The sequence below is a fragment of the Barbatula barbatula genome (assembly GCF_947034865.1).
Source record: "Barbatula barbatula genome assembly, chromosome: 10".
Classification (NCBI taxonomy): Eukaryota; Metazoa; Chordata; class Actinopteri; order Cypriniformes; family Nemacheilidae; genus Barbatula; species Barbatula barbatula.
Window position 1 is genome coordinate 24,037,331 of NC_136773.1, and position 16,934 is coordinate 24,054,264.

Genomic DNA, 16,934 nt, shown 5'->3' on the forward strand with positions numbered 1-16,934 from the left:
ATTTATGAGCACAGTTTCGTGTATATATACACATAGAACCATGTTTTTCTGATTTATTACGATTCGTATTACGTCATGGTTAAACTGTTGTAACTATAATGAAACTATGGTTCATTTCTGGTTGCTGTGCTTTTTAATGCAAATACTATAGATTGCAAATTGGAATTCATTTTTGACTCCCATCCCTAATAAACGTATCATTTTAATTACTGGCAAATAAAGTAAATACTAAATATACTGTATATACGTGTATGTCATTTTAAAATACAAAATGAATATGCACAGAATACACAGACTTATATTATGTAAACACAAACTGGATTGTCGTTAATCGTTTGACTTCCCTAAATTATACAAATTAGCCGTCTCACAAAATAGTTCTGCATTCCTGTCAGATCCGTCTGGACATGAGAATGAGAAAATAGACACAACTATAATGCTCGGATGATCTGACAGACCACATGAACCCGTAGGATGTAAAAGTGTGGCAGAACTGAGACTTCCTTCACATAAAACCCAGAGAAGAGAATCATTCAGGTTAACCTTCTCACATGTGCTGATTCACCAACCTTCAGCAGATAATACGCAACCGTCAGAAACCCCTGCACATGAATATGATCCCAAACCAAGAAATCCTGCATATGACAGCACACACACACACACGGCACCTTCTCTGCAGTCTGTTATTAATCTACAAAAATGCAGTAAATCCATCCGTGCAATTAATACGGGATGAAATGAAGCCGAGAGAGAGACGTGAGGGATTGTGAGGGTGTGGATTGGAGTTTAGCCGACATCACCAGCTATAATTACCAACTGCACTGTGTGTGTGTGTGTGTGTGTGCGTCCGTGCGTGTGTGTGTGACAGCAGAAAAGCAGGCGGGAGCTCAGCTCAGCATCATCCTCATTCACAGGTCCTCTCTGTATTCTCTCTATCAGCGCTGCCTGATTTCCAATACTGATGGCCATGGGAAGTGTGGGATCAATGCTGAGCTGGGATCAGTGACAGTGTCGGGATGCTGAGAGCTCTTTCACGTGGCTATTTGTGGGGACATCTCATTTGGTCTGAACGGAAAGCGCTTGCGTAACCCAAACCCAAAGAAACCAGCAGCAGATGTGATTGTGACCGGAACCCACGGTCGTACCAGAACAAATTTACATTTACATTTATTGATTTGGCAGACGCTTTTATCCAAAGCGACTTACGTTGCATTGTACTGTACACTTTTGCTTCTGACTATGTGCGATCCCCTGGGATCGAACCCATGACCTTGGCGTTGCTAGCACAATGCTCTAACCACTGAGACACAATATATGTGGTTAAAGAAAGCCCTGTACGACAGATGGCACCAGGATGACTGAGGAGAGATGGTAAAATCATAAGGGGGCATAACTACGAACCAACTATAGAGAATGTGGCGCTGACATCACGCTGTGTTGCATGCTGGGTGTCGCGCCCATATACAGTATGTAGGTGGAAGCGACTCTTTTCTGCTAGTGAGTTCAGTTCAACATCGTTTGACCAAGAAGACATAAACATGGCGGGTCGGTTGTGCTGCGTTATAAACTGCAACAGCAAGTCTCACAGTCATTCAGGACAGAAACTAGACAATTATTTTGTTTTCCGACAACGCGAAGGAAATCACATCGAGGAAAATATATCATGTTAACAACCTCCAAAGATGGCGGCGCTCCCCCGGCATGCAATGAGCCGTGACGTCGATTGACAAGCTTAATTCACACAAATGGATTTGTAAAGTATATTTTTGAAGCGCTACCGTATGCAAACAGATAAACAGATTTACAAAATGTAAATTCTAATAAATTAATATAATTCTTATAATAGCAGTGGCATTGCATCTCTTTATTCATTTGTCATACAAGTCTATGTTCAACTGTCAATAAACTAAGCAGGTCAGTGTTCTGTACGGTCTCTTTTGTTTTGCGCGAGCTTTTCAAATGATCTTAAATATGTTTGATTTTTCCCCTTGAGGAATGTAAGGTGTCATGATGCTGTACGGTCACACAGTCACAACAAAAACAACAGGTTGACAATTATATGCTGCGATATAATGTTCCTCTGAAGCTTGCTAAAAGTACAACCCTGTGGGGAGGGCATGGCCTGTGAGTGGCACAACATAAGGACATAAGGATGTGTTTTCAGACAATTCCTAAAGATGGACAGAGCGCAGGGATCTGCCGGGTACATAAATCTGCATTAGCGAGTGAAGATAAGGGACAGGACAAGAACTTGTGCTGCATGCTCAGATAGGAAAGGTCTTATTCTCTTGATGTTGTAGAGGATGAATCTACTGAACATCCTTCAATAATAACCCGTTTCTAAATATAAACACGCGTGAAGGTGCTGCCGGCGTATGATTTCACCTGACGTGATGTCGAGGAGGTGATTTAATTTCAACTAAATCAAATCAGATTGAGAAAAGAAGTCAAAAATGTGAGGATAAAGCTTGTACGCTCAGGGCAGATTATGATAGTGGACGGTAAAGTCCTGCCATTAGAAACACTGGGAGCGAATCCAGAGACTTAATCCCACCACACACAAGCCTCCATCTGTCGCCTCTGACAGAGAGAGAGAGAGACAGAGAGAGAGAGAGAGAGAGAGAGAGAGAGAGAGAGAGAGAGAGAGAGAGAGAGAGAAGGAGAGAAAGAGAGAGAGAGAGAGAGACAGAGAGATGATGTCACCGTTATGATCTAATGAATTGTAATGTGACCAAAAGATATAATTCTGACGTGTTTATAGTATCTGTTGTAGGATTAATGTGTGACCCGGGCATGTTTTGCCTGCTTTATGACTCTTGCAAACCAAGAACAGGAACAATGAGAAGACGGCGGGTGGGAGGGGGGTTGCGGTTCATGGTGGTGTGTTTCAGGTGGAACAGAGATTGCGGCACATGGGAGCTGAACGCTGTCATCTCACAGGCTGCGGGCAGAGCGACATCATCACGTTACGTAACCAAGAGACGCTTTCAGAGAGTTCCGGGCATGCTCAGTGCGACTGACGCCGCTGTCAAAACAAATTGGCTTAACTGTGAGGAACACGCAGGCCAGATCACACGCTGTCGGTCTCAAGGGTTTGAGGGAATCATGCACTGCTGTACAGATTTAATCTCATATACAGTACAGAAGATCATCTATTATATATATTTCAATTATGCAATGGTAATCTCCTCCTAAAACTGCTCAAGAGAAATGAAAGAGAGAGTATAACGGTCTAAACATATGAAGAGTATGTTTGAGAGTAAAGAGTCTATTTGATGAGATGATAATAACATTGACTCTTGATAGCAGACTTGAGAAATGTGAGCTCAGAATGACAGCAGAATCTGTGTCGTGTACATGGCTGTGATCTGTATTTACTACGGTAAATGACTCAGGTGAGTTCATTGTAAGGTGAAGAAAAGCTCCGCCTGGTTTACGTCTCATTAGTGTCGATGAGTTTTTAAAGTGACTGGTGATGTCTTAAAGGATTTCTTACCTTTGACCTCAATGGAAGCGTTGGCATTAGGAGCCAGTTTAAAAGTGTAAACACACATGTATTCACCAGAGTCGTCCGCTCGCGGTTTACTCAACCTACAAAACACAGACGTGAACATCTTTACTGTAAACTCACATCGGCCGCCTATTCAAATCAGGACAAGAATAAAATCTCGTCTTACATACCATCGGTCTCATCCGGACATCATCATCAGGTGAAAGAGACAAACTAAGAATTCTGTCATCATTTACTCTCCCTCGGGTTGTTCCAAATCCATATTTATTTTCCCTGCTATGACAGATCTGTTTGGTAACTGACATTCTTACAAATATCTTCCTTTGTGTTCATCAGAACGCAGAAATGTAAACAGGTTTAGAACGACATGAGGGCGAGTAAACAATGACAGATTTATGCGTGAACCCTTTAATGGGCTAAAGACGGTTGTTTTGAATAATCTAGAAAGCATTGTGAGAATAGAGATTTGAGGAGGGACAGGGGCTTCAGGCATACAGCGCTGTGATGTGTCTCTACAGGCCCGTGACATCCAGTCTGACAGCAGATCGCCCCTCAACACATCACTCTCATGCGCTCAAGACACTTTCTGAGAGATCTGGTGAGGGCGATTCATGACAATACACCAACACTCTTTCAAAAGTTCAGTCTCAGAGCACATTTGAAGTATTCATCTACTCGTCCTTTCATTTCAAATCTGCACGAGTTTCTTTCTTGCGCAGAACACAAAAGAAGTTATTTTGAAGAATGTGGATAATCAAAAAACACTGAACTCCATTGACTTCCAGTGTGTGAACACAAAACAACTGAGACATTTCTCAAAATATCTTCTGTTGTGTTCCATTAAAGAAAGACCTCCGTACAGATTTACAAACACACGAGAACAAATGAAGACCGAATGTTGATTTGAACTTCTCGACAGTGTTTAATCTCATTCACTCTCACTTGTGTTCTGTGTTTTTGCTCTGTGTCCGGGTGTTGTAAATCTCTTGGCCGTTCTTCATCCAGAAGGTGTCCTGATGGGCGCTGTGCGAGTTGGTGAGGTTACACTGAAGAATGATGGACGTCTGCTGTGGTGTTTTGGGTTGTAAAATCTCCTGATCGGATGCATTGATTTTCGGCTCTGAAATCAACACAAATCCCGGACGGTTTAAGAGTTTACAAACACTGCTGTCTGATGTATACCTGTGTGTGTGTGTGTGTGAGAGAGAGAGAGGATTTAGAAACAAACTGTTATCACAGAGACCTACAGTAAACACATATATCTTCATCTTATCTAAACATTTCTTCAATGAAACATGCAGTGATGCTTTAAAATGAAAACTCAACATTCTGTGCAACTTATTGAAATTAAAACCAACCTTTTAATTGAATGTTTATATAGTATTTTATTTTTATTTTTCCAGTAAAGTACAAATACTGTCATATTTTCATAGAACATACCTACTGTATAATATTTTCTCAATATTGTATTCTGTATTTATTCTAACTGTATATCCTGCACTTGCTAATGTCACTTCTGGTTAGACCTAAACTACATTTCGTTACACTGTACTTGTATATGTGTAATGACAATATAGTTGAATCTAATCTAATAAAAATACCTAACTAATCTTAACTCAAAATACATGAACTGATGCAAAAAGATTGAAATTATTCAATTCAAAAAGGGAAATCATTTTTCTTGTCCCACTGGCAGATACGTATATACTTTATATACCTCATTTTGAATTATTATCATTCTCACTATTGTTAATTATTTTTCAACTATATTATTTTTAGATTTAAGAATTTTCAAAAAATTCTGTGTACTGGTAAAATGGCATCACTTTCATCAGATAAAGGTTTTCTTTCCATCTTGTTACATGGGTGACTTTAACATCTCTGCACATTCACTTGTTTAATGGGATGTGAATGCGAGTCGAGATAATGTGTTACCGGGCGGTTCTCCCGTATAGCAACCGCACCATCACCCAGTTGTAAAAAGAAGTGTGTGGCATAATCACCCTGCCATTGGCTTGTACAGTAAATCTCCAGATATAATTCCCACTCGGGGGGAGGAGCAGAGCCGTGTGCCGCCGGCAGCTCCAATTAGCATTCCTTACACCTTCTCCTGCAGCTCGGATAAACCGTTACTGATAAACCTCGCTCTCTATCTCCACCGTCTACATTCACTTCCGTCTACACACAACACTAGATAAATACTGTATATCTGTCTGATGTCTGGACTGAGATCAGCAAAATCTGCTGAAGGTCATTTGGAGGACACCTGATGAGAGGAGAGAGAGAAACGGTCAATCAGAGAATCTGATCCTCGTGTGACAGTCTGGGATAAAAAAAAGAAGAAGATGGGTCAATAACTTGAGTGACAGGACAGCTGTTGGGGAGGAAAGGCAAATCATTTTAGGCATGAAAATATATTCTCACTACAGAAACTGAAGAGAGTTCACTACACGAGCACACAGTCCAATAAACAAACTGTACATTTGTATTCCACACCATCAGTTTGTAAAGCCTGTTATATACATGTGATCGCATCACGCAACATGTATATAATATGAAACATTGATTCTCAGTAATGACAGAATATGAAGCTCTGCTGGAAATGTCCTCGGGCAAATATCCGATACATCGCTCACGTTTTTACTCTCGTCTTAAGAAGACAAGGACAGATATCCTGAATCCTGAGTCTGATTCACTCAGATCTATAATGTCATTACTGAATCACACACAAACAGCAAAGGCAAAGAAGACACAAGGTCAAACTCTGACCGCACACGGGTCGCTTTAATAACAAGATGACCCGCCGAGGCGCAGGCTCACGTCTTTCATTTTTCATTTTTCAAGAGATAAGGCTGTATCTTTAACATCATAACCCTTCCTTGTGTCTTCTTCCAACTTCCCATGAACCCTCGTTCAAGGACGCAAAGCACAGATAAAACACAGCAGGACTTCAAAGGAGACGCACGACCAACACCAGGCTTTGAAGCAACGCACAAAACAAAAACATACAAAAGATCCAGAGTAAATAATATCCATATGCAATACGAAACAAAGTCACGAGAAACAGGAAGTAACACAGGAAGTACAGAACAGGCAGGATGGGGGGGGGGGGGGTGGTGAGACAGAGACAGAGACTGGAGGTTTGACAGTTTTCTGAGAGTCTGGGTTTGTGTTCATCCACAATCTCAGAGGCATCAGGACAGACTGAAATAAAATCAGCGAGTCCTCAAATTCAACAAAAAACATACAAATCAGGAAAACAAATACAAAACTTTCAACATAGTCGTATTCATAGATGTCCGTATGACAGTATGTGTGTTTTTATAAACAGTATTTGGATGCACACTGAAGCATACAAGATCAACATTATAAAATGTAAACCCTCTTACTTTCCCAGCACTCAAGGATGAAGACAGCTAACAGGGAACGTTCTCTTGTAGTAACGTTAGAAGAGCATTTTATTAACATCGCCATTGCTAAACATTATATATCTTCAACAATATTCTTTCATCATTAGTTAAACATTTTAAAGATTGAGAAATAACATTAACTTAATGAAAATGTTAACTAAACATAATTTAAAGTTTTTGTTTATGTGTGAAATAAATGTGAAGCATTAAATAAAATCTTTCAGAATCACATCAGTCAATTGAATGAGACTTGATTTCGTCTAAAGCCGTTGATGTATAAAAGGGTTTAGAGTTGATAAAACATTGATGTTGTTTTTATCAGTGTTTATTGAAAGCAGAAGCACACTTTACATACGAACACCTCTGAATGCTAAGAAGCTCATGCAAGAAACATAATCTGAGCTTTATTTGTCAGTGGAGGATGAAGAGTTTTTTACAGGAGACGTTCAGCGGTCAGGAGGTGTTTCATCATCTACAGATACTACAGGACATAGAGCCACTCACTCTGCAGTACGGATATGGTGGCTTGGGTTCGGATCCAGGTGATGGACGGGTTTTGGCGAAGGTCGTTGCGTCGCGGGTCATTGCTGGCCCGGCACTCGTAGACTCCGGCGTCCTCCAGCGTGAGGCGAGAGATGGCCAGCACGCTGACCCCGTTGGCGCCGGACGCCGTGTTGATGGACACCCGCCTCTTGCGAGCGCCGTCCCACAGCTGCTTGAAGGAATCCGCCCGGTTAATATCGGCGTACCACCACTGGATCTCCGGCACCGGATTCCCGACCACGTCGCAGTAGAGCTCAAAGGCGTCTCCGGTGAGTTTTGTCTCGGACATGGGCGACTTCACAAACCCAGCTGGAGAGGAGAAGCGTTGAAAGCGATGGGAGGAAAAAAGAAAGAGGGGATGGAAAGGCAAATCAGTAAAGCCACGAGTAAATCAAAGCGGATCAGTTGGAAAGGAACGTGTGAGTCGAGTGCAAATCAAAACAAACAAGCCACAAATCAAAGACGAGTGGGAAAACTGTTCGTAGAATATAAAAGACAGAATCGAACATCAAAACGTGAATGTGACGTTCAGCTCATGTGAGAAAATATAACCTGATCTCGCAGAAGTTCATTACTATTAAGAATTCGTACAAACACCTTAAAATACATTACAGCGCAGGGGGCTTCTCTCAGTTTTTCTATGAATAAAGATCTTCATAAAGTCACGCTCTTATCATATGACAGCAAAAGGCTTTTTCTCCAATATGTTGATAAATAATAAAGCGCAGGATAAGAACACATAAAGGAATACATTAGCTAGGAAAATGTAGTTTGGAGCGTTGCATTATACCGTACACTGACAGGACAATTTACAACATTCTGCCAAACACACCGCCAGCCTCCGGCGTCCTTATTCCCTGTCTGCCGTCTGCTGTTTCACGGCCCGTTTGCTGTGCAGAATGGAAAAATGGTCATGCAGAATAACACAAGATTTAACTTTTTCATTTATAAAAGTTTGGCCTGTTTTCAGACCGCCTCTGAAGCTGTACACTCTCGAGAAAAGAGTTTTCGAAAAATCCAGACACTAATCGTATCGGTAATATCATCTCTTCATCTGTTGCCATTTCCCAGAATGAACCGGGGATGAGTTTACAGTGAGAAAGGGCAGAATATAAAGATATAAAATCACTTGCTTTGGCCTCCAGACGGAGAGATTGGTCTGAACAAAAAGACACAAGAACAGAAAGTGCTGCTTCTGTCACGCACCGGATCTGCTTACAACTCCATTTCTGGATGCTTTACCATCACATGTGTGTGTGTGTGTGTGTGTGTGTCACGTGTGTAGTGAGCTGTCAGAAGTGACTAATGCACAGGTGGCGTTCACCACAAACACAAACTCACTCATGAAGATTCATTTACATTCCTAATGAAATCCTGATCTCACAATGATGATCATACACAAAAATGACACAAATAAAATGACCTAAATAAATACTTCACCGTTCAGAGATGGCTCTTTAAAGGGACACAAAGGTTTTTCCACAAAGAAGCGTTCAGTCAAAGGTTTTTAAAGAACCAGCTCTTTCTTACTTTTTTATGACCTAAAGAACAGTTTTTGAAACAGATGTTAACTTCAGATGCTAAAGGTTCTTCTATGGCATCAAAGAACCTTTTTTTAATAGTGCAATACCCCCAAAAATGGAAATACAGTCACAAATGACTCTCTAGTTGTTCCACATCTGTGTGAATTTCTTTGTTTGGTTGACGGAGAAAAATATTTGGACCAATGCTTGAAGAGTTCTTAGACCCCTTTGACTCCCATAGTAGGGAAAATGACACAAAACTGTTTGTTATCCTTCATTCTTCAACATATAAAGTCATTTTTCCTACTATATGGTAGTCAATGGGGTCCAATATCTCTTTGGTTATAAGTATTCTTCCAAATATCTTTCTCTATGTTCAACCAAACAAAAACAATTATACATATTTGAACTCCAAGGCGAGTAAATGACGACAGAATCTTTATTTTGGTTTTCCTTTAAAACTCTACAATGACACATGAGTCGAATGTGAGAAGCTTTAAAAATCTCTCTCTTTGGGTCAAATCTGAGCTGGACACATGAGGAGATCTCGAGAGGAGACAGATGTGAGATCACCGGGGTCTTTCTTGACACTCGCGGGAGACTTGAGTTCATTTGCTGTTCAGCTAAATCCACTACACAAAAACTGATACACAATCTCACCTGACTCCAGGTCAGCTTTAGTTCACAATGAAGCTTCCAAATACCAGAATGATCTATACAAACAACAACACAGATCTGCACACGGACAAAGATGTTTATTCATAACTCAATTATTTCTCATCGATGAGATTAAATGAAGACCAAATGGAAAAGCTCAGATGATTCTCCTGAGAGTCACAAATGTGTCGGTCATGAGAGTTTGAGAAGAGACGTGTCAAACTGAGCTCATTGAAGATCTCAATATCATCTCAAACATTTCTCATCACATCCAGATTATCCCACCTACATCCATTCACACCTCCAGACTCTTCATGTGTCTCAACTATTACACTCTCATTTGATGTCATGAATCACAGAGGGAGAGAACCCAAGTGCAGGCAGACACGCAGACACGGGGATGACGGGGTTAACAGAGATTTTATTATACAATAAACACAAAACAAAAACCCACAAGGGGGTAAAACAAGACAAGATAAGAAATAATCAGGACACGGACTAACTAAACTGAGAAAACAAACACTAAGGACAAGACTAGACTAACTCACCAAGACCAGAACTAGAGACAGGATGCACGGATAATCAATACAAGGGTTACAGACGAGGACCGCATACAAGGTGCAATATTCAATGAACGAGCACAGGACAATGAACACGAGGATGTTTTATAGGGGAACAAACACAGGAGATAACAATGGGCAGGTGTGGTTACTGAAACACTCAGGGAAGGTTAACGAGACAAAAGGGCAGGAAACACTGACGAGACACGAGAAAGCACATGGCAAGTTAGAATCAAAACAAAGCCATGTCTCTCTCACATAAAACCTAAGGCTATGCCATGACTCCGCTGCAAGACCAAGAATAAACATGACATGATAGCGGAATCATGACATTTGATTTATGTTTACGAGAAACATCTGAGAACTCCATCAAATCTTCTGAGCCATGAAGGAGAAACACCTGAGCAGTAAGATTAACCTCTGGGGTAGCAACACATTTCTGTAGTTTGGCTCACAGACACACACAGTCTGAAGAGCTTCAGTGTGTGTGTGTAGCTATGAAAAGAAACAATTTTCACTTTGCTTGAAATCCCTGCCTGAGGCTCGATCATGTGAAGCGTAATTATATTCTCTTGGAATAAAGACATCTGTGTCTGGAGTTTACACCCACCAGATTGAGCTTCACACCTTCTGTACTGAAGCGAGATTCTCTCCACGACTGCAGGAACAGAAACATCTGGCTCACATGAACTGATCTGAGATCAGACGGGCACATTCACACCAGCAGAACTGATTCCGAGCGCCTTCATACTGTATATGTCAAAGCGAAAACTGAGAGCCAATCCTACGCGAGGATCCTTCAATCACATACAGTCTCAATATCACAACGCCACAGGTGTATTTAAAGGGCCGGTTCAGCTCAATGTGAAAAGTCTATTCATTCATCCTGTAGTCAGTCTAATGTCGGTTTCTCTGTTTATTTCTCTTTTAAACTTAAGAATTAAACCCTGTTTTCTGCTCTGACTTTCTATAAACATATACATTTACATTTAGTCATTTAGCAGACGATTTTATCCAAAGCGACTTACAGATGAGGAAACATTGGAAGCAATTATAACAACATAAGCAACAAAATACATAAGTGAATCAAAACTAGTCCATTAAAGCCTAGCACAGTAATATTCACATTCAGCATTGATTTACTGCTCCATCATTTAACATCAACCAGTAAATCTGCATTAAAGCCACAATATGTACATTTGGACCTCAAGATGGTGCAGTTTCGAAACAACAACAACAGGCGAAGCTAAATGACGTCATGTAGGAGAGTGGAATTATGGGACATGTGGTTTTCACCATCCAGAGGCATATGGAGATCACCCATCATGTTCACGGATTTTATTTGAATTAGCTTGAAAGACACGTGGAATGTAAAGCTATGTTAGTCCGCGACTGTTATTGGACTTTGTCAATTGATTTGTTAGCGTAATGCTACACAGTTTAACATGTTTTAAACATTCATACAGTCGTCGTTTGAAAAGTAAACTATGTTTACGCTTGTTTGTGTTTCCTTTACTCGCCAAAGAGTCATCGTGATCCATAATAACAGAACGACAGATGCTGTATAATAAGCACTTCTGAATTCACGTGTTGCCGTAGTTTCTACAACCAGAAACTGAGGGTCGTGCGGAGCAGCAGATATTAGGTCACTGATATGAGACAAATACAAGCGAAACGAGTGACGGGACATTAGTTTAAATAGGAATTTCTCTGGATTCTTGGGAACATTTGGGATCATGTTAGTTCACAACTGCATGAAATATCTCACACTGTGCAAGTGATTTTTTGAGATTTCATAAGGAAATTCTTCCATATTGTGGCTTTAAATGATCACGAACCTCAATTCAGTTTGTTAACAAGAGATTATAATGATCAGATCTTGTTAAAAATAAACAATGAGGATCTGCAAAGCAGACGAACCCAAATGTCCAGAAGCTGTAAGACATGAGCAGAAGCTGTACTGAAGATGAATTTAGACAAAGCAAGTGTTGACTCAAAAGAAGAAGCTTGAGAGAACGAACACAACTGTGATTTGACATCAGAAGAGTCACGGAAGTTCATCCAAACCTCTGATGGGAACCCCAGGACAAACACTAAAGCACCAAACACCCGCTCGCCCGGCCGCCAACATCCCACATTCACACACGTGTCCATCATGAAGACTTGCTGGCAATGATCTAGACGTACAATCATAAAATCCTTTTAGAGTCACATTTTCACATGTGTGTTTTAGTTCTATGACAGACTGTGATTTATTCGTCTTTTGATGTTCTAAAAATGTTGCCGGCTGTTGAGTTTGCAAGACAGGTGTTAAGAGTGAGTGATTTTCTTTCTTCTGCTAAATCTCTTCACAGTTCCTGCAGGTGTTACATGAAATCACACTCGATCTCATCCAACATTTCTGTCCTCATCTGAGCTATTTCACAAAACGACAGGTGCTGGACATCATAACATTCAATTCATATTCCAAAGATAATGTGCGCGCACACAAACTTATAACCAACATGTAAACTTTTCTGAAAATATTAAGAGAGCGGCACTCCAAATTTTCCTTTTATCAGTGTAATTTTGCTAAACTTTTATTAAATGCATGTACACACATTTGTATTCTGTAGTTTAAAAAATAATTTGGACATTGAATTTCTGCAGTTGTTTGTGTCTGCAAATAAAAACATTTTATGTGTAATTCATAGAATGAAACAAAAAAACATCTTTAAATACTAATAGAACATTCTGAAAAATTTAACATAATTCTGGAGAGGTCCTATTTTAGTCCAGAGCTGTGTACATATTAAATATAATCATATGTTTTTATCTAGCATTTCATTAAATCGGACTGTAATACACCCTGAATAAAATAAGATGATATTCGTCCTTCAGATGAAGGGTATAGTGACACACTTGTGTGCTGTTCTTGAAGTTTTCTCAACAGCTTTATGCGAGGAACAGACCAATCTTCTCTTTAAACATCTGCAGTTTGACAAAGCTTTCCAGCAATGAAGTGTATTACCATAAACCTTCAGTCTGTTCCTCACGCAAAGCTTCAGAAACTGTGGAGTATAGTGCACACGTGGTCTATAACACGACTGTTAAGATCTGCCTTTATATTTCCATGGATAAAAAACAACATGACCGTGAATGAATGATGACAGAAATCGTTTTATGTACGGATCCCCCCATGTGACAGTACGTCATGTCTACTTTTGATCTTGAGTTTTGTGCTTTGCTGTGAATTGTTCACAAGGTCAGATTAGATATTAGACAATCTTTCATTTCTTCAGTCACATCATGGTGTGTTTGGTAAAGTAACAGAAACCATACAAACACAAAGCGATGTACAAGCGCCAGTGCATTAAGTGTTAATGGATGTCTTCAGTTCTAATAATAGAAACAGGCAGCAGAATGAGACACAGCCATCTACAGTCCTGCACATATCTCTTGCTGCTCACGCACCACACCGCTACAACACACGACACTGTCCTCGTGTACATAATATACAGTATCACACACACAAGACATTCAATTCATCTCCAACATTAAGATCAGCTGTTAAAGCACCTGCCACTCCAGATCTGACATCCCAACAGCTCATTATTCACAGCCTGTTATTATATTTTCTTGTAAAGCAGAAGCAGTCCTGTGTTAATGATGGACACACACACACATCTGAACGCGTCTGAATGAAGCGTGTGCTTTAAGCGGCTGAATTCATTAAAGGTGTTCAATTCTCTGAGTTAGTGATCAAGAAGAAACCCTCAACAGAACATCAGTCCGGTTCTGATCGACATGTTTATCGCCGTCTGCTCTTCACTGTTAAAACCTCACACGGTCTCTATGAGAGTATTTCTGTGAGAGGCCTGGGGCTGTGCGATATATAGAAATATTGCACATGTTCATATCGTAATAGAAATATTGCAATGATTTGCGATAAATGAGCTATTTTATTCTTCGAAAAGTAATGTATGGTCAAAGTTTTAGGTGGATTCAGATGGTTTAGTATCTATCTGGCACGCAGAAGTTAGTTGGTATATGCTTTGATAAGATTGAATTTTTTTTATTTATTTTTGTTTGCTTACAAAATGTCAGATTTGTTTATCGCAACAGTAAAACATGGCTGTTCACTTTCAGAAGTTCATAAAATAATGTCAAATATATGTTGGTTACATAATTTCTTTAATATATTTTAATAGAATTTAAATAGAAAAAGAAATATCGTATCGCATATCGCATTATTTAGCATTCTATCGCATTTTCCCTCAATATATCGCGCAGCCCTAGAGAGGTCTTGTTACAGCTGCTGGACTCTACACGAGGCCACTGAAGAGCAGGTGACCGGTACTTTAGTTCAGAACTTCTTTTGGAGCATTGAGCAAAATCAGTTTATTATTTTGTTTAAACGTTTATCTGGATATTGAGTTTGTGCGACTGAAAGTGAAGTGTTGAGTTGTGCTGTATAGTGACTCTGGCGAGGACGGAATCTGTACAGTCAGACTTTAGCAAACAATAGAAGGATTATCCACCAGAGCCACTGACCTTCTGTCTGCACTATCAAAACACACACACACACACACACGGCCTCTGATTATAAATCTCTCCAGTTGTCATCTTAACTGGGATCTGTAAGCAGTTTATTTCCCGGTTGACCTTCTGGAGCACTGTGATGCTATCATGAAAATCTCTCTCCAGCTCAGGTCCGTTTCAACCCAAACAGTCTGACACAGCAACATAAGATCAACCAATGATGCGAGTCAGGGGCGGGGTTTACAATTTATCCAACGAATGAAAGACACGGGGAGTGTTCGGAGAAACCCGTTTAAAATCGCCCGTGCCCGTTGGCCCTGATGATGCAGAAAGGACACACTTTCCAAGCTCTTTCTACCCCATCAGAGTTGGGCTTGTGATCAGAAGGTTGCTGGTTCTAATCTCAGTGCCAGCAGGTCATGACTGAAGGGCCTTTGAGCAAGACACCTTACCCCTGATTGCTCTGCAGTAATGTGCCACTGTAGAAAACTACTTGTAAGTCACTTTGGATAAAAGCGTCTGCCAAATGAATAAATGTAAATGTAAACAAACTTCATTTGATAAGTTAAGATCCGCCAAAAACCTGATCTATGTTGCCATGACTCTTTATCTATGTTACCATGACGCTTTATCTATGTTACCATGACGCTTTATCTATGTTATGACGCTTTATGTGACTCAATACTTTCAAATGTATTTGGTTTTATACGAAATGATCACATTTAGATGTTACATGAGGTATATTTTACCCCATATCTGTGCCGGCGAAATGTGTTTCTGCTAAGAATAAATCTAACACATGCATTCAGCGGATGCTTAGAATGATGCATCATAGTCCTGAAACAGCACGCGGACATTAAAATGAGTGATAAGTCCCTGTTGTTTCCTTTGGTGTCCGGGGGGCTACAGAGGGAATACCCCGGCCTTGTTTGTCTGCAGGTAATGAATGTGCTCTCTCCCGGTCACAGCTGTGACTCTCCAGAATGTGAAGTCACACACACGCCTGTGGGGAATCACTCTCTCATTATTTACTGCTCACAAACCCTTTGCTTCCATTTGTTCGGATATCAACAGCAGCACTCCCTCCATCACAAACAATTACACACCAACATTTCATTTCACACACTCAAGCTCAGGACAGAATCAAAGCATCTTATTACCAGACTGTAGGAATAACCCCACGGCATCAGATCGTGCTTTCTTACTGTTGTATTCGCGTGACAGCTCGCGGGATGTGAATGTCAGTTTGAAGGTTGAAACGACACATTTTTCTCTGGAGAATACGAGCAGGTGGAAAACACTCGTGTAGGCAAATCTTTCCCAAGGACAAGAATATGAAAATATGTTCAGCTTTGAAATGCAAACGGAGCATAATCCGCGCAGACGCACGCGCGAGGTTAATGCACGACATTTAATAAACTCAATGCCAGCTGACGATGTGCCATTAAAATAAACTCGATTGCGCGCGTATCATACTAAAGATGGCATCGACCTCTAACCTGCGCGTCCCTAAAGCAGATTACACACAGATCCTGACGAGCGCGTCCCCGGGTCCTTACCGTTCTGAGGTGACACATATTGCAGCATTACGCTTCCGAGGATGACGACCACCGCCAGCATCCCTGTGACGGGCAGCATCCTGGTGGCTCAGGCGATCGGACGGGATGCGGGGAGAGAGTGCAGCTTCAGCCGCAGAGGATGGCGGAGGCGCGCGGAGAGGACGCGAGAATAGGCGCTGCGCGGCGCTGATGGCGCATGGGGATGGATGGATGGATGAGGAACGCTGGTGCTGATGCTGATGCTGGCCGTGCGCTCGAGGATGCTGCTGCTGGCAGGTGATCAGGGATGCTGCTGCTGCTGATGGGCCATCGGAGTGTCCGTCATCGCGGAGAACCTTCAGCTGTCAGTGCGCGCACCCCGCGGCTCATTCAAGCGCATCATCAGCTGCCGGTGCGCGCTCCCGCTGCGGGTGTTTCAGGCGCGTCAGCCGTGCGTACAGATAACGCAAAGCTGCTTAAATTCACAAATAACAATATAGCAGTTTTTTCAGTCATCTGTTCTTTAACCCTAAAGTGATAATATGAGCCATTTAATAGAAAACTTCACGAAGAATACTTTTACATTACGTGAAGAAAACACATTTTATTCCAACTGTATCTTTCTGATGAAAGAAATGAGATCTTTATGCACTGTTGCTTTAACACTACAT

General features: G+C 41.0%; 1 protein-coding gene across 4 annotated transcripts in view; it reads right to left on the reverse strand.

Moving 5' to 3' along the window:
• nptnb (neuroplastin b) overlaps positions 1 to 16,692 on the reverse strand; it is a 23,402-nt gene extending 6,710 nt beyond the window's left edge. For 2 of the 4 annotated variants that reach the window (XM_079466605.1, XM_079466604.1), the window contains exons 1-4: positions 15,886 to 16,236; positions 7,426 to 7,773; positions 4,454 to 4,631; positions 3,497 to 3,591 (exon numbers count right to left, since the gene is read on the reverse strand). In XM_079466605.1, the coding sequence (XP_079322731.1) occupies positions 3,497 to 3,591; positions 4,454 to 4,631; positions 7,426 to 7,753 (601 nt within the window). In that variant the 5' untranslated portion in view covers positions 7,754 to 7,773; positions 15,886 to 16,236. Of the gene's footprint in view, positions 1 to 3,496; positions 3,592 to 4,453; positions 4,632 to 7,425; positions 7,774 to 15,885; positions 16,237 to 16,284 lie in introns of those variants that run through there. The other 2 variants (XM_079466603.1, XM_079466602.1) reach the window with 2 other exon arrangements.
• Between the last annotated feature and the right edge of the window lie 242 nt (positions 16,693 to 16,934).